Genomic DNA, 25,142 nt, shown 5'->3' with positions numbered 1-25,142 from the left:
CAATGGGAGGATGATGCCATTTTTGTGGTAAGCATCCATAAAGGCAAAAGCTCTGTAAAGGGAAAGAGCAAAGCAATCCAGTAAAAGAAAGACGAGAAGAAGAAAGGGAATATTTACAGAAGCGGACCTCATTTTTATGTATGAACTAAAGCAAAGAATCACCCTAAATAAAAACAGCCGGCAACCTTCAAATATTATTATGAATCTGATTTGTTTCTCTTAAGGTTCTGAATTTTAGATTTTGTTAGTTTGCTCAGAATATAAAATTATATTAATCAAGTAAGTTCGGCTCTTGTTTTAGACAGAAGCACTAACAAATTCTTCACTCCTATTTTCTTTTTTTGCTTTAGTAAGCATTTCTTTCACATCTGATTGAATTTTTCCTCTTTGTAAAACAATATTTAAAACCACAACCCTAATACAGGTCACCGCTCTCCTTGCAAAACTGTTCAACCTCCATGTCACAATGGCATACCTCAAAGGGAATGTAGTCGGCCGGAAGTTTTTCCAGCATGTCGTCAGCCAGTCTCCCGACCACGGCTTCTCTCGTCTCTCCTCCTCCACTCGCGCTGTCTTTCGGCTGGATGCTCAGGATCGTGTCGAGGACATCTTTTGCCAGCTTACTCTGGTATGTGATGTCGGCATTTGGGTGAAGCCCAAAGACTTCTGGGGTGTCATATGCAGGTAAACCCTTGAATAAAGTCAAACGGCAACGTTTACGTTGATTGTCTTTGCAGAATCAAAATCACATCAATTAGAAAATAGCACAGGTCTACAAAAAATAGTTTTTGTTTGCTACTGGGAACTACCGACCAGCTCTTTATTAAGTTTTTTACACTGATTTCATATGTGAAATCGGAATTAAGCCAGCACGTCAGGTTTTCGAGATACACATCACTGACGTTTTGATACGTTTTGAATATCAATATATCAAGACAATATCTGGAGTTTGAACTCTGTCCCACCAAAAATGTTTTGATGTGTTTATTCTGAAAACAAACCAGAAGACGATACCACCATGTTCTCCACAAGCTCAGCATAACTCTCTGCTCTGCGACTACCAAGAAAATTCTGGACAACCTGCACGAATTCTTCCCATGCTGCTGATTCAGTGGGCTTCCATTTCCTTTTGAACTCATCGTCAAGCGTCAGTTCTGGGATTTCAGGGCCAACAAAAACACTTGCTTAGTTGTGGCTTCACTTTTCTCGAGACCAGACCTATTTCTTAAATGCTGAAACGCATCGATGTTTCTGTCCATCGCCTTGACAAAATATTCAAAGTAGTGGTGAATCAAATGAACGAAACATCCAGAAATTCAATGTTATGTTAAGGTAACAGTAAAACCAACTACCTACTGCAGCATTGTAATAAGAATATAAGTTTAATGTCACTGTGCTTTGTACAATAATTATCTTATAAATTCACTCAAATGTACAGGCCAGGCCAAAGTTAGCACACAGGGGCTCTCAGCATTTAGAAGTGCTATGCAAGCATTTCAAGAGTCAAGGTACAGCTACGAAAATGGGCATTGAAATATTTCTGTATGTTAGAGATGAAATGGAATCCTCTCCTTCCCTTGTTTGGGACCTAAGTAAGGGCCTGCATGCGGAGAAGAAAGACTTGGACAGCAGCCAGACGGATGGGTGATATCGTCATCCGTCCTGAAAATCCTTCCAGCGCAGCGATGAAAAATTGCAGACTGTATAGATCAAGATCCCACCTTGGTATTGTCTTGCTATGGCTTCCCATCTGTAATGCCGCGTAAATCGTCATTAAAGAAAGCTAAGTTATTTTCTCTTATGTGATTTTTACCACCGTATCACTATAGGAGGGATGTCGCCTTTTAATATATCTATATAGTTTTCGGTTTCTTAAAATGCCGCAATTACGAAAGAACTTAGTCCAACTAGGGAGCTATCGCCCCCTAAAGGAACAAGTGTCTAGTCTGAGTTGTGTCATTATGCTTAAGAGTCATATAAGACTTGGTAATCAGTAACAAAATTTTTTCCGCTAATTAAAAATGAATAATTTTTTAAATCAAATTAATAATGCCAAGGTAAATAACTCATAGCTGTTAATAGCATGTGGCATCCCTAGTAGAATTACCGGTATTTATCAAAATGGTTATCCATCTTCACTATCCAATCACCCTAGTTGTCCAACTAACTAAAAAACGGGACGTGCTGGATGAAAATGGTTTTCAGATTTGCAGTCAGCAAGTGAAATTTGTTAAAGAACAGGTGAAAGAATCCCAGTAGCAAAATGCTTGTTGACCAGTGAATCAACAATACGATTTACAATGGATTCGAAAGGTACTCAGACCTCCTCACTTTCTGTACACTTCATTGTGTGGTAGATTTAATATTAAATCAATAAATGTGCTCATTATTCCCTGCAGCCTATACTCGATAACCCACCAGGAAAAAATGAAAACGTCGTCAGAAAGGTCTGAAATCTGAGAAGTTTCACACCAGGACCAGGATCAGAGCGGTCAATTTGTTGCATATCAAACAGTAGCTTATGTGGTTTTATGTTAAGTGTGAGATCTACAAACAATGTAAAATCATTTATTATGGAGTATTCGGTATTTCATAACACAAACCTGTATGTACTGAAGATACTGATCAACGTTGATACATTTTGGAATGCTGTAACCTTTGTAGAAACAGAAATCGGCTCCAAACATGATTTCACTGAACCAGACTTTAGCGAAAGTGTTAAGAAGCCTCTTGTCATAGTCATCGGTAACCCTTCCTCCATACTGGATCTCCCCAATCATGTAACGCACCGTACTCCAGGAGACCCCCTAAAATTAGAAAAGGTAAAAAAGATTAAGACATCTTTAACAAAATGTGCAGTTAGCTGACATTTACTATTCATGTTATAATAGTATACAGTAATCCCTCGCTATATCGCGCTTTGACTTTTGCGGTTTCGTTCTATCGCGGATTTTATATGAAAGCATAACTAAATATATAACGCGGATTTTTCGCTGCTTCGCAGGTTCTGTGGACAATGTGTCTTTTTACTTCCTGTACATGCTTGCTCAGTTGGTTTGCCCAGTTGATTTCATACAAGGGACGCTATTGGCGGATGACTGAGAAGCTAACTAATCAGAGCACGCAGTTAAGTTCCTGCATACTGAATGCAGTGTTAACCAGGAAGTCTCGTCTTGCTCATTCAGCATCAACGTGTTTCACTGTGTAAAGTGTTGTGCTCTTTTGTGTTTATCTTTGTGCATAGTCAAGCCCTTCATTATGGCTCCAAAACTTCAGGGGCCGTGCCCAAGTGCAAACGGAAGATGTTAACGATTGCCGAAAAGGTAAACGTTTTGGATTTGTTGAAGGCTACGATTCTTTTTATTTAAAAAGTAGGAAAGGAATATAAGATCTACGGCCGCAGTGTCCTTTCAACCAGGGTGCAAAACGAGTTGTAAGTGGATGTAATAAGGCAGTAGTCTGGATGGAATCTGCTTTAGGGATTTGGATTGAAGTCTGCCAGAAGAAGAACAACGGCAGTGCTACACAATCGCCTGAAGAGTCTCCTTTAAGGGCTGTAACGCTCTCCTTTGTTGTGCAGTAAAATTAAACTCATTGTTATCGGACAAGTCATCGTGTCATTGTTGGTGAGTAACCATAATTAATTTTCTACTTACAGTACTTAGTACATGTACGTACGTTCAGTGTCACTGTACACACATTTACTGTATACTATTTTTGTTGCATTGTACGTATTTATTGCTGGTGGCCTGTCTATCGTAATGGCTGTAACATGTGATATCGGAGACACTCAATATCTTTAAAATAATATTTAGGTTTTACTGTATATAAACAGTATATGTGAATCTTACCTAATATCTAAGAGAATACAAAGGGATTATGCTGTACAACTCTGTGGGGAATATTTATAAACAGTGTGGGAGAGTTTATAAGGGCTTAAAATATATAAAAATAACCATACAAACATATGGTTTCTACTTCGCGGATTTTCACCTATCGTGGGGGGGTCTGGAACGCAACCCCCGCGATCGAGGAGGGATTACTGTAAAGGGGAAAAATATGGCTATGTAAGTTAAGTTACGTACTCCATGTAGTTTGTAATGATAGCTGAGTAAAGTTTTTAATCTCACATTTTTTTGGAGAATGAAGATAACAAACTTTCTGATAGAATAGGCCCGTGTTGGACAACAGTGAACATTATCATCCACTCCATGAAAAAATCTCACTTTACTCGTCTCACACAATCCACACGTCAAGTCATTGATGTGCCGAGCCCTCCATAATGTTTGATTTCCTCCTCTGCTCCATAGTTTAAAACTACATATCAAACAATTCAGGCTACTTCTATTGTCATACACGTGCGATTGAGAGACAGCTGAAGGGCCTAAATGATAGTAATTCCATGCCAGACCAGGGGGTGACGGGGTGCGCTGACTGTCTCTCTCTCAATCTCTTGCAGACCATCCATGGGAAATCCCACAGGGTACCGTCGTCAATGATGACGTCACTTCCAGTCCCAACAACGTCACTTCTGGTTCCGGCCCAGATGACGTCATTCCCTTTACTGGCTTTTAAAGCCGCCATTTTACCTCAATGCAATCAGTTCTATTGTGGACTCGAATCTGTGAAAATCTCTGTTCAAATTAACTAATTTTCACAGCTGTGGAACAATATACGGGTGGCTGCCTCAAACCTTCATGATGTCTTAAGTCTCATTCTTGTGACACTATATACCATATATATATTTATTCTAATCACCAGTGGCATCATTGAGGCCAAAATCCTAAACACAATAGCACCCAACACAACACTGGTATAAAATAAAAGATATCTATTCACCCAAGACACCTTTTAACAATCACCTGTGCAAAGATCAATGAACAAACCACAATACAAAACCAGTCCTTCCTCCTTTTGTCCTTTTCAAGCTGGACCTGATCTTTTGGAAAGTAGGGAGGTGGTCCCTCAACAGTGCCCCCTACTGGCACCGAGTGCTCTTGTATGCAACCCCAATTCAGAAAAGTTTGGGACAGCGTAAAAACAGTGATTCTTAAATGCACTTTGACTTTTATTTCATTGCAGACAGTACGAACCCAACATGTTTCAGGTCTTGTCTGGTCAACCTCATTATATTTTGTTAATATACATTCATTCCTGCATTAAAGGCTTGCATCTTATAATCCAATAAGTGTAGACACAGAAGTCAAACTAAATACAGGGGGTCCTCGGGTTACAACGTCGCGACATACAACGTTTCGAGTTTACAACGTCTCATTCCCATAAAAACTTAAAAAAAATTGAGATGTGAGTGTTTCGGATTACGCTGTTAGCATCGTACTTACAGACTTACGGGGTGAACTAGTTTGGTTGCGGGTGGCGAAAGTACGCGGCATATGAGTGAGGGAGTTTGCGAACTACAGTAGTTTTGTTGCATGCTGTGAAAGTGAAAGTGCGCGGTGTATGAGTGAGGGAGTCGAACTTACAACACTCACTCCCATAAAAACTTAAAAAAAATTGAGACGAGTGTTTCGGCTTATGCCATTAGCGCCGTACTTACAGACTACGTGGGCAAACTAGTTTGGTTATGCGCAGTGGAAGGATACGCAGTAACACAGCAAGGGAGTTGGCGAACTCGTTTGGTTGCACGCGGAGGAAGTGTTCTATTTGTGTTGCTTTGTTTGGCAACTTTTTGGCCCTTATCATGGCTCCTAAACGAAAGTCAGAGTCTTCAGATGGTAGTGTTTTAAAGAAGAGGAAAGCCATCACGATGGAAGTGAAATTAGACATTGTAAAGAGATCAGAAAGAATAAAGGTAAGGAATTTATTTTTCCACTCATTTTTTGTCATTTTTTTCTGTTACTACAGTACAGTGTACTGTATTTATGTCATTTTCCTTTTTCTGTGGCTTAGTTGTGTTTTTATGTTCTAGATTATAATTTTGCAAATGTGTTAGGATAGGTAAGTGACTTAGGCTAGGATGTGCTTCGATTTACACCAAAATTCAGGTTACATCACTATTGTAGGAACGTAACTGTGTCGTAACCTGAGGACCCCCTGTAATGAAACTTCAGATCTGAGGCTCTATTCACCGATTACGAACAAATTACCATACTGTGTGTGTGCTGTACTATCATTATTGCCCAGTGGGAGACATGCATATGTGCCCCTCATTGTATTCTGAGCACACTGACAAAACGCTTAGTTCTGGTCCAGAATTAGACAAAGTAGCACATGTAACACTTCATGCATTGCCAAGGAGTTTCCTTCTCCTGAAAGTGGCCTTTTGTGTTGGGACACCAGTGAAAATTGAATGTTCTTTGTGTTGGGGGGACATCTTAAGAGCATGCTCTATAGGCAACACTGATATTTTACACATTTGATTAAAACACACATTGTCAAATTAATTTGGTAACATGGGAGAATAAAGTTTACCTTGGCCTTTTTACCATCGTCGTCTATAATTGCGATTAGTCGATGTAAACCAATTTCCAAGCAACAAATTATCCAGCTGTGAATTGCTTCAAGCTGTTTAAGCATTTCTTTCCTGACTTGGGGTGACGGACTTAAGATCTAGTGCAGGGGTCGCCAAGTCCAGTCCTGGATAACTACCGTGGCTGCAGGTTTTCATTCTAACCCTTTTTGTTTAATGAGTGCCCTGTTTGTGCTGCTAATTACAGTCTTGTGAATTCACTTTAATTAAATTGCTTTTTTTAAGATTTGTTCCCCTGAATTTCTCCATCGTTCCTCTGAAATCCGAACACATTTCTCCAGTTTTGATGTCACTACACTGGTTACCTGTGTCATTCAGGATTGACTTTAAAATACTGCTTATGGTTTATAAAGCCTTAAATAATCTGCTCCATCTTATATATCGGACTGTCTGACACGTTATATTCCAAATTGTAACCTCAGATCCTCAAATGAGTGTCTCCTTAGAATTCCAAGAGCAAAACTTAAAAGAAGTGGTGAGGCGGGCGGCCTTCTGCTGTTATGCACCTAAAATCTGGAATAGCCTGCCAATAGGAATTCGCCAGGCTGATACAGTAGAGCACTTTAAAACACTGCTGAAAACACATTACTTTAACATGGCCTTCTCATAACTTCACTTTAACTTAATCCTGATACTCTATATGTTCAATTTCCTCAAAATAACTATTCATGGTGGCTCTAAAATCGCTACTGACCCCTACTCTCTTTTCTGTTTCTTTTTCCGGTTTCTTTGTGGTGGTGGCCTGCGCCACCTCCACCTACTCAAAGCTTCATGATGCTCAAACAATGATGGACGATTAAAAGGCAGAAGTCTACGTGACCATCATCATTATCAAGCCCTTCCGTGAGAACCCTAAATCCAAAGAGGACTGTTTCATTTATGTTAGGTAGAATGCCCAGAGGGGACTGGGCGGTCTCATGGTCTGGAATCCCTACAGATTTTATTTTTCTCCAGCCGTCTGGAGTTTTTTGTTTTTTCTGTCCCCCCTGGCCATTGAACTTTACTCTTATTCGATGTTAATTAATGTTGATTTATTTTGTCTTATAGTTGTGTCTTTCATTTTTCTATTCTTTAATATGTAAAGCACTTTGAGCTACTGTTTGTATGAAAATGTGCTATATAAATAAATGTTGTTGTTGAATTGCTTCATTTCTTTCCTTAAATGGCATCCAAACAGAAGTGACGTGAGGGAGCCAACAGAAGACCCACTAAGTCAGAGCCTCAAACTCCAACCAATTTCACTCCAACTAGCTGCTTAATGAGGTGTCAATTCTTGTTGTTAATTAAACCCGTTCTTTAATTTTATGGTTTGTTGCTGCTCTTGCATTGCATTAGCAGACATTTCCGAAATTGTTGACTTTCTCTTTCTAAGAGCTCTGTTAAAATGTTTTGGGGACCTGAACAGATTGACATTCCTGAAACCTTCATCTTTCTTTATTTTCAGATATTGTATGATGGACACCAGTTGCTTTGGCTCGTTTTGTATCTCATTATTGTTTGGCAGCTAATTTAGGAAAAAGAAACAATCAAGGGGTCTGAGTCTTCAAGGATATGTCAAATTAGTTCAAAAGAAGTTAATTAGCAGCAAAAGCAGGTCACTCATTAAGAAAAGGGTTAGAATGAAAACCTGCAGCCACGTTGGCCCTCCAGGACCGGAGCTGGCGACCCCTGCTCTAGTGTATAGCTGAAGTTACAATATACAGCACCTTCACGTTTAACAAAATCTGTTGTGCTAAAATCGCTTACATTCATTTATTTATCTTAGCAAGTGACACTGAATACCTCAGAATGACAAAGTAAAAACAGGATTTTAGACATTTGTGCAAATGTCTCTGTATTATATTAAAAAAAAAGTTTTCCGTTGTGTCTGCAATATTCAGCTTGACCTCTCCCCTCCACACCGGCCACTCGATCATTATTCCTACTGTGCACATCCTCTCTCCGGACCACTCTGTCACACTCTCAGTGCTAACTCGCCCTTCATCACAGTCGGTTGAATGAAAAGGCAGAAAAGCAAATGATCTATTAAAGGACATCGAATTTTAGATTGCAATAGAAAAAGAGCTGATAAAGAACATCAAGAAAAAGAAAATAAACAAAAAAAAACTGCATATAATAAAAATCAAGAACAAAAAGAATCGTCCAATAAACGAAAAAGAGATACAGTAAATATCCCAAACAATAACAGAAATGCAAAAAAGAAACATTAATAGAATGTAAGTTAGAGACTTTTTATTATTATGTTTTACTTTTTTACTTTTAATTTTGACTATGTTTTATTATTCATTGGTATTTAAAATACACATTTGTAGTGAAATACTCAAGTAACTGATTTTCTAGCTATAATAACTAAGGACCAAACCGTCTTCCTCCGGCACCCTGCCTACTCTTCTGTGTGCCAACTCTTTAAATACAATCACTTTCTTTAACAGGGCGGCACGTTGGCACAGTGGTAGCGCTGCTGCCTCGCAGTAAGGAGACCAGGGTTCGCTTCCCTGCGTGGAGTTTGCATGTTCTCCCCGTATCTATGTGAGTTTCCTCCGGGTGCTCCGGTTTCCTCCCACAGTCCAAAGACATGCAGGTTAGGTGCATTGGCCATCCTAAATTGTCTCTAGTGTGTGCTTGGTGTGTGTGTGCTCTACGGTTGGCTGGCGCCCTGCCCGGGATTTGTTCCTGCCTTGCGCCCTGTGCTGGCTGGGATTGGCTCCTGCAGACCCCCCGTGACCCTGTGTTAGGATATAGCAGGTTGGGAAATGACTGACTGACTGACTGTCTTTCTCTAACAGAGGGGTGCCCTGATGCCCTTCGAGCGGCTCAGCCCCCTAGTATTAAAAATTTAAAAACTGTGATATCAGAGCCTTTACTCGGTACTTTGCTGAACTCCATTCCAGCACTGTAGTCTTCTTGGGTTTGGGGAGACAAGCTTCACACAACTTGATTTGGGTTTTCCTGCCATTCTTCTCTGTAGATCCTCTCAAGCTCTGTCAGGTGGGATGGAGACTATTGGTGGACAGCTATTTTTAGGTCTCTCCAGAGATGTCTGTCTAGTAAAAGAGTTGTGGTTGTTCCAAACTTCTTCCATTTAAGAATTATGAAGGCTACTGTGCTCTAGGGAACCTCTAATGCTACCCAAATATTTTGTTGTCTTCCCCAGATCTGTGCCTCAACACAATCCTGTCTGTACACTCCGCAGACACTTCCTTTGACCTCGCGGCTTAGGTTTTTGTTCACCTGTGGGAGCTTCTATAGACAGGCGTGTGATTTTACTAATCAGTCCAATCACTTGAATTAATCACTGGTGGAAACATCTCAATGATGGTCAATAGTGGGATGCACCTGAGCCAGATTTCAAGTGTTGTAACAAAAGGGTTTGAATACTTAATTTTTTATAATGCCTAAAATCCTGTTTTCGCTTGATCATTCTGGAGTATTGAATGTTATTTGGTTTGTGGAAGAGGTATTATTTATAATAATTAGTAATGTAAGCATAAATATAATCATAAAAAGAAACCTAGCAGACTAGAGCCACAGCGTCGTAATGGAATGCACCTCTTTCTTTAGCATTACTTTAATTGTATGCAAGTTGATTTTCTCTTAGGCAGTTTACTTATTTGCATAGAAATACAAGCTAAATAAAGTTCAATGGATTGTAATTTGAGAACACCTACCTTTTTAATGTCCATGTCGTCTAAGTGGTTCTGTATGAACTGTACCGTTGCATTGAAATCTGCCTGGTTAAATTCGTAAGGGATGTTCCAGCCAAGGGGACCAAATTTGCGTCTCTCTTGGACGGTGGAATGAAGAAAGGCAACTCCGTACAGCATTGGCTTCCATTGAGTCATGTTGCTGACGTCTAGCAAGTCCTGGCTTATACCTAGCAAATAAAAAAAACAAACATACATAACAGTATAAGGGCGGCACGGTGGCGCAGTGGTAGCGCTGCTGCCTCGCAGTTAGGAGACCCGGGTTCGCTTCCGGGTCCTCCCTGCGTGGAGTTTGCATGTTCTCCCCGTGTCTGCGTGGGTTTCCTCCGGGCACTCCAGTTTCCTCCCACAATCCAAAGACATGCAGGTTAGGTGGATTGGCGATTCTAAATTGGCCCTAGTGTGTGCTTGGTGTGTGGGTGTGTTTGTGTGTGTCCTGCAGTAGGTTGGCACCCTGCCCAAGATTGGTTCCTGCCTTGTGCCCTGTGTTGGCTGGGATTGGCTCCAGCAGACCCCCGTGACCCTGTATTCAGATTTAGCGGGTTAGAAAATGGATGGATGGATGGATAACAGTATAATAAATTGCAAAACTTGTTCCTAGTAACCAGCAGTGATATGGACATCAAAGGATGCAGAGTCATACTGATCTGTGTGACCTTTGCTTTCTATTCATGTGTAACAAAGTTCTGTTGAAACACAACCATAACAAGCAGCTATCAAAACATTCATAGGCCTTTTAAATATATATAAAACAATCATACTACACGTTGTGACCTGAGTGTGTGTTTTGGGGACAGCTGAAGGGATGTGATGATTGTAACTCTCCTCCACACCAGGGGTTGGCGCTGTTGCCTAAAGCCTTTTCTTCTCCTCCCTCTGCAGGATGGAAGACTGACACACCTGTTCCACCTCTGATGCCAATGCTGTCATATACCCGCCTGGACCCGCCTCTTCTTGGCTGGATCCCATATGATCCCCTCCTATACCATATCACCTCAGTCTCATCCTGAGTCTGTAACGTCTATGCTTGGTAATTACATTTTTTTCTTTTCCTAAAAATGTGCAAGGTTCCCAAAAATGCCCCAACTCTTTGTGACTCATCCTTGTATTTCTTACAACGTATACTGTATATGAAAGCTTAGAACATGGCTGAGAAGCAGCTGAAGGAAGAAAATCCAAGGGTATTATTTAGGGATGGATGTCCTATATGAAGGGCTAGTACCAAGAATAATGATGGAGCAAGTAAAGAAGGAATTGAAAAGAACAAAAATGGGAAGGCAACAAGACTGGATGAAATACCAGCAGAAGTGGGGAAGAGTTTAGAGGAAGAGGGAGTAGATGTGTGAGATCAAATGCAGAAGATCTATAGACAGGAGAGAAGACCAGAGCAGTGGAGGATCAAATCATTGCACCCATATATATGAAGAAGGGAGATGTTCAGGTTTGTGGAAACAATACAGGAATAAAGCTGAAAATTCAGGAAACGATTATAGAGAAGGCTTAGGGAAGAGACGACAAAAGAAGATGAGCATGTTGGTGTAATGCCAGGGAGAGGAACAACTGATGTAGTCTTTGCATTAAAATAACTCCTAGAGAAGCATCGACAAAAACAGAAAGGTTTACATATGGTGTTTATTGATTTAAAAAATATATATAGTCACACACATGTGAGTAGGAGGCAGCTAAAGGGCCTGAGTAATGGTAATAAAACATCCAACCAAGGGACGGCGGAGTGCGCTGACTGTCTTTCTCAGTTCCCTACAGTCCTTTCCCGGGGAATCCTGCAAGGTTCCGGCGCCTCAGAAGACGTCACTTCCGAAGCCGGCCCCTTTGATGATGTTGCTTCCGAAGCCGGCCCCTTTGCTGACATCAGTTCCACTCCAGACCTTTAAAGTCTCCATCTTGGGCTACTATAGCCAGTTCTGTTTTGGACTCTGTGATATGCACATCGTGTATTTTATTCAAAAAACCCTTTTGCAGCTGGGAGGAACAATATATATATATATATATATATATATATATTGTTGGATGGCCGGGGCCCTTGCCTGGCTGGGACGCCCCTTCAGTATATGTTCCGGGGGAGCAAGCATGGGCTACCCAATACCTCCCTGGGTTGCAATAGTGTCTCAGACTCCCGCAGGGCTTCATGGGAGTTGGTGTTTGGTGCACTCCTGTTGGGATCCTCAGGTGCCGCCAGGGGGTGCTGCAGCAGGAGCTGCTGGGCCCTTATGGGCAGCGTTTTCACCACACCTGGAAATGGGCAATCAAGCACCTGGAGCCTTATAAAAGGAGCCAGCAGCCACCACTCGGGAGCCAGGGAGGAGGGAGACAAAGCTTGACGGAGAGGAGTGGTGAAGAAAGAAGAAGAGGAAGAGTTTGGTGTGTATTTGTTTGTGGGACTGTGTTGTGCCTGTGGGGATGGGGAAAGCGTTGCCCACAGGCGAACAAATTGAAATAAAAAATGTATTTGTTTTATCAGTGTGCCTCTCCACATCTGTCTGTGTTGGGTCAGGTGCCAGTATAGCGCATTTTTGGTACAATATGTGTGTATATGTATATATATATATATATATATATATATATATATATATATATATATATATACACAGTGGAACCTCGGTTTTACGAGTAACTTGGTTTACGAGTGTTTTGCAAGACGAGCAAAATTTATTAATAAATTTTGACTTGATAAATGAACGATGTCTTGCAATACGAGCAGTATGGATACACTTTGTCTGCTGAGTGTCATGTGATCACAACTGAGCTGATGGTTCTTCTCTCTCTCTCTCTCCTTATCTCTCTTGCTGCAAAGCGCGTCTTTTTCTCCTTATCTCGCTCTCTCGCTCACAGTGCAGTCTCTCTCTCTCTTCTCTTGAGGGTAGTTGTCTCCTATTCTCCGTCTGAGTCTGTTTGCCTCACTCATATAGTCATCATCTGTACGAGCGTATACTGTTTACTACAGCATTGTGACTGTGTGTGTGTGTGCGCGCTGTGAAGTGCGAGTCCCCATCTTGCGCCCCAAAACACGAAGCTGAGTCTCATTACTTTAACAACACCAGCCGCCTTCAGCTTGAAACAGCAACAGCGCTGTTATTTATTGCAGCAGGATGTTTATAATGTTTCTTGTATCGCCCATTGACGGCAGGCGCTTATAGCATGTCTGTGATCTTTTAAATGTGCTAATACGGCGAACTGCTACAGCGCTGGGAGACTGCGATTGTTTTGGGACGCTCTTCCGCATGTCGTCCCGTTGGGTGGAATCCCACAAGAATTTAGAAACTCACTCACACCAGCCATGATTCTTTTTAAAGGTAAAGTGCTTTACTTTATATTTTGTATTAATCATTTTTATATGAATAGTTTTGGGTTGTGGAACGAATCATCTGAGTTTCCATTATTTCTTATGGGGAGATTCGCTTTGATATACGAGTGCTTTGGATTGCGAGCACATTTCCGGAACGAATTATGCTTGCAAACCGAGGTTCCACGGTGTATATATATATATATATATATATATATATATATATATATATATATATATATATATATGCTGAAGTATGTGAATTGCCCCTTGGGATTAATAAAGTATCTATCTATCTATCTATGGATATATTTGGCTTATGCTAGAGTATCACGTCAAGAGGTCTGGAGGTGCATGAGAGAGAAAGGAGAGCCAGATAAATATGTTATGATTGTCCAGGATATGTATGAGGGAGTGAGGACTTTGGTTAAAAGAGCACTGTTGGGGTAATAGATAAGATTCCAGTTTGAGGAGGTCTGCACCAGGGGTCTACTTAAAGTCCTCACCTCTTGAATCTGATTATGGATGTGTTGAATCATGAGTTAAAAGACCAAGCCCCCTAATCGATGCCTTTTGTTGATAACACTGTGTTGTGTGTGTGGCACACGAAAGGAAAATGGGGAGAGGAAGTTGGGCCTGCTGACTTCTGAAGGTTAACATTGTTAAATGCTAGAGGTCAATTGATTCTGACGAATGTCGTTATTTACGAGGTGAGACACAAAAATAACCGGACTGGGCTTGGGGCTTCCCAGGAAAACCGTCTGGAGGTCAGCTGGACATGAATTATAGAACTATATCCCCTCCTACACACCCTCTTAAACTGCCGTCCGGCTAGGTATATCCTGTGAATAGCCCAGTCAGTAATTGCACAACAATCGCAACACGAGTTGCCACGATAACGTTGGGTGAAAAAATCAAACAGCGATTCAACATCAAATTTCTCTCGAATTTTCTCTTTTTCCGTCAAGCAGTTTTTGACTGACAAAAACACTTGTGCCCTCGATCATCCTCCCTATTCGCCCGATTTAGCTCCCTGTGATTTTTACTTGATCCCAAAAATCAAAAGTGACCTGAAGGGAACACATGTTTCTTCAGTGGATGAAGTGATGACAGAAAAGGCAAGCCTGTTGAAGAGCCTCAAGCAAGAAGACTTCCAGCACTGTTTCAATCAATGGAAGATACGTCTGGAGCGGTGTAGAGATCACGAGGGGGAGTATATAGAAGGTGACAATGTTTAGAATGCTGTAATTCATCATGAAATATTTTTTTTACCAATCCAGTTATTTTTGTGTCTCAACTCGTATATTGGAAACATTCATATGTACTGTATTATATATAATACGCTACCGTGGTTGTTTGTCTGTCCAGGATTTTAAATCACCTGTAGCACGCAAACCGTTTGACTTATTGACCTGACATGTGGTACACATATACTACGTGATGTCGACTATCCACTTTTGGGGTGATGATTTTTATTACTCTTTTTATTTTAATTTTATTGTAGAACTAACTCTCGGCATTGCACAGCAGAACGTGCATCGTTCTCATTCCCTACCACCTTCGCGGTCACTTCCCCTACCTGTTCATATTCTTGAGGCAGATTGTGGTGCTTAAGTGAAAAATTAAGAAAAACGCACTAAGCAATTGCAACACAAAAACTAACTTAGTCATTTTTAACATGAAAACATGCAGAGGGTGGAGAAAAGAAGAGCTGCTCAGGAAGCAGCAAGTGCATCAACCTCTGAGCAAACGAATGGTAAACGTACACAGAGAGAGAATGAAAACTATGAATGCTCATATCAAGTGTATTCATGCAGTGTGTCGTTACTGGTGTACTGTATATTTGGAGACAGAAAGAAAAAACAGGAGGTCAATTCTGCCTTACAAAATTAAAGAGGATATTTTGGCTCTGCAGCCTTCATTACATCAAGGCCATGGGCAGCAAAAGCAAATCATTTTGATGAATCCTGACCCTGAGGTTAACACTGCTGGCTGACAGCTCCATTGGTTGGCGCTCATTTCTTTCCCAGGGTGTGTTTATGTTTGTATTTTCTTCTCAAATCATTAAGAAGTCTGTCTGTCAAGAGTACATAGAGAAAGCAGGACCATTGTTAAGGTTAATTACCTCCATACGTTCTCTTCAAGCCAGCCTTAAGTCCTTGAGGTGGTTCATTAGTAAATTTAATGGACATCTGCAGAAGAGTGATTGGGAACTGTTTATGGACCTCGGTGGTCATCCATAACCTAAATGACTCATGGACCGTCTCTGTTTCCGTTATGGTGTCCATCAGCTCATCTAAGAAGTCAAGTCCCAGATGACAGTTCTGTAAAAGAGCCCATCCACCCTGTTTTCCCAAAACAAAACAAAGAGTTTCATTTAATGAATTTTTGCAAATTGTATGTTGAATTCACAAGTTAGATAACTGACAATAGAACATCATTATATCAGTCAAAGCATTTTTTGGAATCTGGCATCAGTGAAGGTTACTTCATCTTCTTTTAAAAGATCAAGGAACATTACAACTGTTTACAGTTGGAGCATAAACTGGTTTTGTTAGTTGCTCAAGGTCACACAGTAAATCAGATAATGGGGCTGAACCAAGAGGTTTGGGGTCCAATGCCTGAAACCTTTAGTAGCAGTACCACGTATAATCCTAATAAGAACAAACTGCATGAAATGGAATGTAAAACAGCCACCATTCTTACATGTGCCATAGTCTGCTGCAAAAGCTTCCGAGCGTGAACCTCTTGCCCCTGGCCCATTGAAACATATCGTGTCTCGATCTTCAGCCTCTTCCCAAGGGCAATAATGGAGTCGGTGGGATCAGATCCCATAGACAGGAAACAAATGAGAGGTGTGCGAGGATCGGACTCTTCCCAGGTCTTTTCCAAATCCAGAATAACACCTTCAGCATATTTTCCTCCCATGGAGTCCATTATGTACTTGCGAGCCTGTTCATAAACACATGAAAACAATTGCAAAAAATATTCTCACAAAACAAAGGTGAGACAATGTAAAGAAGATCATATAATGCGTTTCACATTATGAGTGTCTCGACGGCAGTAACTTTGATGACTAAAAATCCTGCACTGAGGCCCATAATACTATTAAACAGTGAGCCTTAAGCTCTTTATCAACAAAATTGCGTCGTCTGCATGGAAAAAATTAAACAAGACTTCCATAGATGGTCAACCCTTCATCTCACACTAGCTGGAAGAATTAACACTGTTAAGATGAATATTCTTCCTAAGCTCCTTTTTTTATTTCAAAACATTCCAATATACATTACTAAATCATTCTTTAAGCAATTAGATTCAACAATAACCACATTTATTTGGAATTCAAAACATCCACGCATCAAAAGAACGACCCTACAAAGACAAAAGGCAGAAGGCGGCATGGCTCTACCTAACTTCCAGTTTTATTACTGGGCGGCAAATATACAGGCGATAAGAACCTGGACACAAATAGAAGAACATACACAGGCTTGGACAGCAATAAAAGTAAAATCTTGCAGTACTTCTTTGTATTCCTTGCTCTGTACCCCAATAAACACATGTTATCGGCAATACACTAATAACCCAATTGTGCTCCACTCACTTAGAATCTGGAACCAATGTAGAAAGTATTTTAAGACAGAGAAGCTTCTATCTGTGGCACCCCTGCAGGAGAACAACCTCTCTCAACCTTCGCAAACATACGCAGTTTTTAATATCTGGAAAAAAATTGGAATTAACTTGCTTAGAGATCTTTATATAGACAACGTCTTTGCATCCTATGAACAATTAAATTCCAAATTTAACATTCCAGCTACACATTTCTTTGACTATCTTCAAATCAGGAACTTTGTTAAACAGAACCTTCCAGATTTTCCTCATCTTGCACCCTCATCCACACCGGAAAAAATATTGCTCAATTTTAAGGAATTAGACTCCATCTCTACAATATATAAAATCATTTTACAATCGCTTCCTTTCAAAGATCCAAGAGGACACTGGGAAAAAGATCTCTCAATTAATATATCAGAAAAGCAGTGGAAAGTAGCAATGCAGAGAATTCACTCGAGCTCCATATGTGCAAAGCATAAAATTATTCAACTCAAAATTATATATCGAGCACATCTGTCTCAACTAAAACTCTCCAAAATGTTTCCAGGGCATGATCCAACCTGCGAACGTTGCAACCAAGCCCCAGCCTCACTGGGTCACATGTTCTGGGCCTGCACCAAATTAACATTATTCTGGACAAACATTTTTAATTACCTTTCAGACAGCCTTGGACTCACAATCCCTCCTAACCCTTTAACAGCTGTGTTTGGGGTTCTTCCAGAGGGGCTTAAAGTGGAGAAGGACAAACAAATTGTGATTGCATTTACTACACTGTTGGCACGCAGACTTATTCTGATGAACTGGAAGAACCCAAACTCTCCTCTTTTAAGTCAGTGGGAAACCGATGTGTTATATTATTTGAAATTGGAAAAAATCAAATACTCAGTTAGAGGATCTGTACAGACTTTTTTCAAAACATGTCTGGATCTAATCAGTAATATTTTAAAATAAGTTTATAAAGCACAGAGAAATTATTAATTTAGGTATGTTTATAAGCCTTATATTTTACGCCGTTTGGCTTGCTCTCTCTCTCAGGGGTGGGGATCGATCTGTTCTTAACATAATTCTTTTTTGTAAAAACTTGATTGCTATGTATGGATTGTAATAAAATTAATAAAGTAAAAAAAAAAAAAACAAAAAAAACAGTGAGCCTTAGATGTGCGACTGCCATTTTTATTTGATATATATATATACATATATATATATATATATTGTGAAGGACAGCCGGGTTCCATGCCCGGCAGGGACACCCCTGCTGCTTATGTTCCGGGGGAGCCATCATGGGCAGTCCAATACCTCCCCCGGGACGCTTGGTGGCAGCCTCCCTGGCTGACGGTGATTCCTCAACCACCCGCAGGGCTCCATGGAAGATGGAGTCCTCTACAGCCTGGTTGGGGGCTTGGATGGCCGCTAGGGGGAGCTGCATGGACTCAGCAGCCTGGCTGGATGAACCTTCAGCCCCACCCGGAGGTGCAATTAGGACCAGGTGGTCAAGCACCTGGAACGCCTCTGGGTGGGTTGTAAAAAGGGCCAGCCACCACCACTCGAGGAGCCAGGGTCGGGAGGAGGAGGACTACGCTTGTGGAGGAGTGGTGGTAAAGGAGAAGAGTGTTGTGTTGTGCTGTTGTGATTGCTGCTTGGGACTGTGTATTGCCTGTGGGTCACGGGGAAGACATATGCCCACGGGTGAAGAAAAATAAAAAGGGTTGTGTTGGTTTTAGACATGCCTCTGTGTCGGGTCAGGCACCTCTATAGCGCCTTTTGTTACTCTATATATATATATATATATATATATATATATATATATATATACAGTATATAAATACACACACACAAGGTCTGTCCGGGAAAGTCCAGTTGTTGTTATTATAACAAAAACTGTTTGCACAGCATCAATGTAACCTGGCAGCCAAGGAAAGTAGACTGGAAATGCACTTGTGTGAACAATGACGACTTCACTGGACTAGTCAATGGGGGCTCTAGACACTACTGAGTAAGCATCTGTACCGTGTGGTCGTCACATTCAAATTGACCTAGTGAGCAGAGCAACGGATCTGCATCAGATTTTGTGTTAAGCTTGAACGTTCATCCGCAGAAACTATTTGAATGATTCAGAAGGCTTTCGCAGATGATGCAATGAGTGGCAAAACATCAAATCACCCAAGTGACTCAGTCCCCCTACAGCCCAGATTCCGTGCTCTGCAACTTCTGGCTTGTCCCAAAACTAAAATCACCATTGAAAGGGAAGAGATTTCCGACTGTTGATAAATTTCAGGAAAATACAACAAGGCAGCTGATGACGTTTTCAACAAAGGATTTTGCAGAGTGTTTTGAACGGTGAAAGAGACGCTGGGAGAACAGTGTGAGGTCCCAAGGTGCCTACTTTGAAGGGGACTGAGGCGTCATTGTGCTTTGTAGTGTTTCTTGTTGCTTGTATCTTCTTCAATAAGTGTATCTATTTTTCATATTACAAGGCTGGATACTTTCTGGACAGTATATATGTATATACTGTCTATATATATGTATGTATGTTAATATTGGGGTGGAGTGGTGACTCTGAGGCTAGGGATCTGCACTGTCAATGGGAAGGTTGCCAGTTCAAATCCTATGAAACACCAAAAGCGACTCTACTCCATTGGGCCCTTGTGCAAGGCCGTTAGCCTGCAATTGCTCCATCCTGTCCAACCTGCATGGTTTGTCATGTGGGGGAGTGCGGCAACGCACTGCGTCAGTCATTTTTTTTTAGCAGGACACCAGGACATGCTTCCCATGCTTGTCTGTTACCATCTTGGTTTCTATATTGACGTGACTAAAAATGGCCCATCGACTGTGACATACAGATATGGGCTGCCATTCTTTCAATCTTCATGTCTCAGTGGATTCTACGTTCTGAAGTTCATACGTTGATTTATGACAAATAATCCAGCAATGTGTAATAATGCTGTTGTTCTCTTAAGTCTCTTTGTGTATTTTGTACTAGCAAAAACTGCCCATGAAAGCTTGGTTTAAAAGATCAAAGACAAAAGAATAGCACAGCGGTTAGACATTGATGTTAATTTTTCCATAGACCTGGAAATATTATTTCATTCTTTTTGGAGAAAAGGAAAATATGATGGCTTTGCTAAAGGTATGAACTCATAAAACCATCAAGGAAAACACAAACCACGAACTGCAGCAGCGTGAAGGCCTCTGTCTGTCAAAGCAATAAAGCCTTGTGTTCTGTTACAACCTTTTAAAACTGTTTTTGTATTAAGATTTGCAGTTTAGCTCCATCTAGTGGGTGTAGCTGGTATTTCTCCTCCCCTCCCTTGCTTTCTGTCATGTGAGGTAATCAGGAAGTTAATTTAAGAATCAGGAAGGCTGCTGCCATGTGCATGGAAACGCACTAGTCAAATCCTCTGTCATCTGTGCTTATCTTCAGTGCTTGTGATGGCATCGTCTGTATGTATTATTTTATTTTAATGTTATCCTTCACTATATATATATATTTGCAGTGAAAAGTAACTCTTTACTAGTTTATTAATAATACATGTGTAAGGCACAGTAATATACTTTTAGAGGATATGTTTGTTGTTAATATAAAGCCACTTAGCGTTTGTATCCTTTTTCTCTGTTTTAGTTTCACCCTTTTTAATTCCAATAAACCTGTGGATAAAGAAACGAAGTCTATAGAGTTTTGGATATGGAAAGGTGTTTATCTGCCTGTCAAAACACGTAGTCTGTGTAGAGGACAGAACACCTTGCTTCACAGGTCATGCTCCTCAGCCAGAAATGGGTGGAGTACTCGCTCCAGACTGGGGATGAGAGATGAGGAGTTTAAGTATGTCAGGGTCTTATTCACGATTGAAGGAAGAAGGGAGCAAAGAGATTTACAGGACAATCACAGCAGCGTCCACAAGGAATATATGACAACATATGTGTGAATTCATGAAAGCAGCCTGCCAAATGCAATGGAAACACACACCACAAGTTACAACAGCGTGGTGACCTCTCTTTGTTAAAGCAATAAGACCTTACTTCAGACAAATCAATGACTAAAGTGTCTGACTTATTTTTCATAGAGATAATGTCAGAAAAGCCTCCAGGGTTTGGTGTCAGCAGTGGGATTCAAGACTACTAGGAGGATCAGCAGATTACAGACTTTGAACCACTCAGTTGGAAAGCCAAAGAACAGAGCTCCAAAAAAGATTGCCTTACTTGTTTTGTGAATCATATTGGATCATATTAAATGGGGATGGTGCCCCAATACTTCCTGGGGGAACCTGCAGTGCCTTTTTTCTACCACACTAACCAGATAAACCAACATTTCCCATGTAATACCTGAGCAATTGTTCGGTCGGGACACCAGGACCTGATCAGGAGGAGACGCCTAAATGAATCCAAAGCTTGATCATAAGCGTTTGGAATAACTTCTTCTTCAGGGGTATCTTTGTCAAACCAGGTTTTCCATGGCTTCTCGTTTCTTCCAATCTGTGAGGGAAAAAAAGATGTAGAATGTTATTATGAGAAATCTGCAGTAGAAGTTCTCTGACTTCAGATGTCTGTTAGAACTTAGGAATTCTTTAATAAAAGACAAGAATTCTGTCCTGCACTGTAGTGCTTGCGCAAGGCAACAGCAAGTTTTAGAGAAAATGGAATTAGAAGATGGCATGAACATGTCAAAATTTGTCCAGTGGTCATGTGATGAGGAGAGACAATGAATATATCAGGCAAAAGAGTGATGGAAATGGAAATCCACGGGAAGAGAAAGTGAGGGAGGCCAAAGTGGAAGCAGATGAATAAAGTAAAAGAAGATCTGAAGGAAAAGGGTCTGACTGGAGAGAAGGTGCAGGACCGAGCTATTCGGAGAAAGTTTATCAAGGACATCAATCCCACATAGAAGTGGGAAAAGGTGGAGAGGAAGAAGAAGTAGAAGAAGAAGGCCCTTTATATTTAATTAAAAGTGACTTACAAAGCCATTTATAATACACACCTGAATGATTAGAAGGTGCAAGAATGAAAAGCCAACAGAGAACAAGTTAAAAAAAAACTAAGCAATTGGGAGTCGTACTACTACTACAATATGTTGTACCTGGAGCAGGACTATGACAAACATAAGTATCTTAAACTCTTTGTCAGCTATAGATGTGATAGAATAGAATCTAAAAAGTTCCTGTACTTCCAAGAGGACACACTATGGCACCGGAAGCATTCCATCTTAAAAGGAGTCTGCTCCCTGACTTTGATGAGTCAGAGTCAGTTACATTTATTTTCAGCACCCTGCCAACTGACGGCCGGGAAATCCTGCTGACTATGCCATTGTAACTGCCTGGAAAGCCACAAACTTCAGACACAGCAATGTTTAACATGGTTCTGGGTTTTAAATAAAAGAAATTTATTTAACCAAAGTACCCTTACAATAATCACCGGTGCAAAGATCAAAGAGCAATACACAGTTCAATCAATTTCTTCCTCCTTCCAAGAGCGTTAACCTTTGCAGTGCACCATCTATTGGAATGTAGTTTGTAATACATGTAGCATTAAAAAATTTGTGTGATGTGCCATCTGTTAGAATGACAAATGTAATACATATGTCTCTGTTACATGCCATTTGGTACAGGATTCTATAAAGCAGTGGTAATGTTTGTGATGTGCCATCTGTTGGAATAACAAAGACATAGCAACCAGACAGACACGTGTCCTATTATTCAGTTGGACAGATTACTTGGAATAGAATCGAAGAACTGCACAAAGCACACTTGCAATAAGGGAAAGTGTGTGAAAAACACGATTAAGTCAGCTTTGTAATTGGCATTTTGATGGAAAGTCATACTCACTTGATCAAGAATGTCTGAAAACTGCCGTAGTTTGCTAAGCTCTACCAGATTGAGCCAAGTCATGTCAAGAATCCACTTGGCTGCTTTGGGTGGGCATGCCTTTAAATCCAAAGATGCTCCACCTGGCAAGCAAAAGAAATAATAAGAATGATCATTCAAATGAAAGGGTGCTTCCTTCTGTATACAAAATATTTCCGTCTGTTTATTTTAGGTAATACTAACATACCTTACCAGAGGTGTCATTCATACCATTGACTTAAATCTAATAGAATAAATACAACGAAATTATAATTTTTATTCCTTAATTCAGGGTATTTGGCAGGATAGATAATATATTGACAGTGTGAGGTAGCCATTTAGATAAAACTATTTTGAGGTGAAGTCCCAAAAGCACCTTGTTTTGTATTAACACATGTTTGTATGTATTTTATGGTTATTTTTTGAGTAATTATGTGTATTTTACATATTTTTTTTTATGTTTTTAATCGTACACTGTCTCTTTAAATTCACTTCTGCTCCATGTTCATTGGGGGTGACGCCCCAGCAGGCACGACCACATTGACGTTAACCATTCTTGAGCCTTCCCCTCAGGCTATTTGAACTGTCTGAGAAGGCTCGGGAGTGGGAAACATTCGTTCAAGGGAGTTTCTGTAAGTATTGCTGTTTTTGGTGTTGTAATATTCTGTTGTTTTTGTGATCTCGTTTTGGGTCTTGTATGCTGTGGATTGCCTTTTTAGGCAACTCCTTTTGCTTCTTTTTGCTCTTTGGAGCCTTTCTTTGTATATGACAATTTTTATTAATAAATGTTTCATTTTTGAAGATTCCTATTTACTTTTTTCTATACAAGCCAAAGGTTTATGTTCACCCTCCCCTTGTGGGCCCTTTATTATATTTTTGGTGATATTTATTTTTGAGTTGCCAGCTCACTATTTCAGGGGCTGCTCTGGTTAAAGCCTGCAGGTAGCCATTAGGGACCTAGCTGGGTTGAAGTGAGGCTCTGCTGGACAGAGCAGTGAAGATCCTGGCCTGCTTGAGTAGCAGTTTTTTTTTTGAGGCCTTGTGCCTATTTTGCCTTGAAGGAAACTTCATATCATAACACAACTTTTGCATGGCAGCGCTGCCCATGGCTGCATTTATGCAGGCGCCATCTTCATTGGGAATGAACCAGACATGAAATGCTTCACCATCACCAGTTAAAGTATTGAATGTCAGGAGCTTGCTTCCGATTTTTCATTTCTAACTGTACAAATCAATGCACAAATGTGTACAAATCCAAAACATTTTATGATCAAATCATAGCCTCCATTTGTCAAAGAGAATCAATAAGCACAGTATGGCATTTTTTTATGGAAGGAGAGAAGTTCTTCCTGACCTTTGATAAGAGTGAGGAACTCCTCGTGTTTAACTTTTTTGCTTTGCATATCAATCTTTAGCGTCAACAGCAGAGTGAACAAAAACTTGTGTTCTTCGTAAAGGCCACGGGCTGCGTAGTTATGTACTTCAAACGTCATGTGCTCGATGATATTGGTTATCCTCTTGCTGGTAATCGGACTTTTCGAAGACCTGTTAGGAGACAGAAAATCATTCATTACTCACACACTGCATGGACAAGTTTGGAATGCATCACCATTCATTTGTTTGTGTAACAGAAAGACAGGACAACGATAAAGAGTTGGGGTGTCAAGCCAGCCACCCCGTATACTTGGCTTGAGCAAAATTTTAAAAAACGCGCAATTATTGCGGAGTTGTCACTCCAGCTTCCAGTTTTGGCCATTCTGACAAGAAGAGGCAGGTCAAGGTGGACGGACACCGGAAATGACGTTAGAGGTGTCTGCAGAGGGATGAAGAGAGAGAGAGGCATTAAGACACAGCACCAACCCCTGGTGCGGAGGTAGAATTGTAGTCACTAGGGCCCTTCAGCTGTTTCCTATGCGCACGCGTGTGACATTTGTTGACTGTCATTCACAGTGCATGTCCCCTAATAATTAGTTTGACTGTTTCAAGCTCTAAACACATAAAAAAGAAAAGTAAAACACACTTAACTGGTAGTTAATATTTCTCCTTAGGTTTCTTAACTCTTTGAGGGCTGAATATTTTTTCAGTTTGTAGCAGTGCTACTATGTAAGAACTTCATCTCCCAGCAGTCCTTGCAGGGGCTGCTGGGGTCAAAGGAGGTTAAAAGGAGGGCAGGGGGCAAATAGAGAAAAAAGTTTTGTTTGTTT

General features: G+C 40.6%; 1 protein-coding gene across 2 annotated transcripts in view; it reads right to left on the bottom strand.

The window, feature by feature from the left end:
* dnah5 (dynein, axonemal, heavy chain 5) overlaps window positions 1–25,142 on the bottom strand; it is a 390,322-nt gene that overhangs the window by 16,815 nt on the left and 348,365 nt on the right. For both annotated transcript variants that reach the window (XM_039736932.1, XM_039736933.1), the window contains exons 68-75: window positions 24,293–24,483; window positions 22,921–23,042; window positions 21,425–21,574; window positions 16,202–16,447; window positions 15,621–15,840; window positions 10,159–10,364; window positions 2,604–2,807; window positions 476–691 (exon numbers count right to left, since the gene is read on the bottom strand). In XM_039736932.1, coding sequence (XP_039592866.1) covers window positions 476–691; window positions 2,604–2,807; window positions 10,159–10,364; window positions 15,621–15,840; window positions 16,202–16,447; window positions 21,425–21,574; window positions 22,921–23,042; window positions 24,293–24,483 — 1,555 coding nt within the window. The remainder of the gene's footprint in view (window positions 1–475; window positions 692–2,603; window positions 2,808–10,158; window positions 10,365–15,620; window positions 15,841–16,201; window positions 16,448–21,424; window positions 21,575–22,920; window positions 23,043–24,292; window positions 24,484–25,142) is intronic.

Source organism: Polypterus senegalus, chromosome 15 (genome assembly GCF_016835505.1).
Source record: "Polypterus senegalus isolate Bchr_013 chromosome 15, ASM1683550v1, whole genome shotgun sequence".
In the NCBI taxonomy this organism is placed as follows: domain Eukaryota; kingdom Metazoa; phylum Chordata; class Cladistia; order Polypteriformes; family Polypteridae; genus Polypterus; species Polypterus senegalus.
This window is presented reverse-complemented; position numbering and strand designations above follow the sequence as displayed.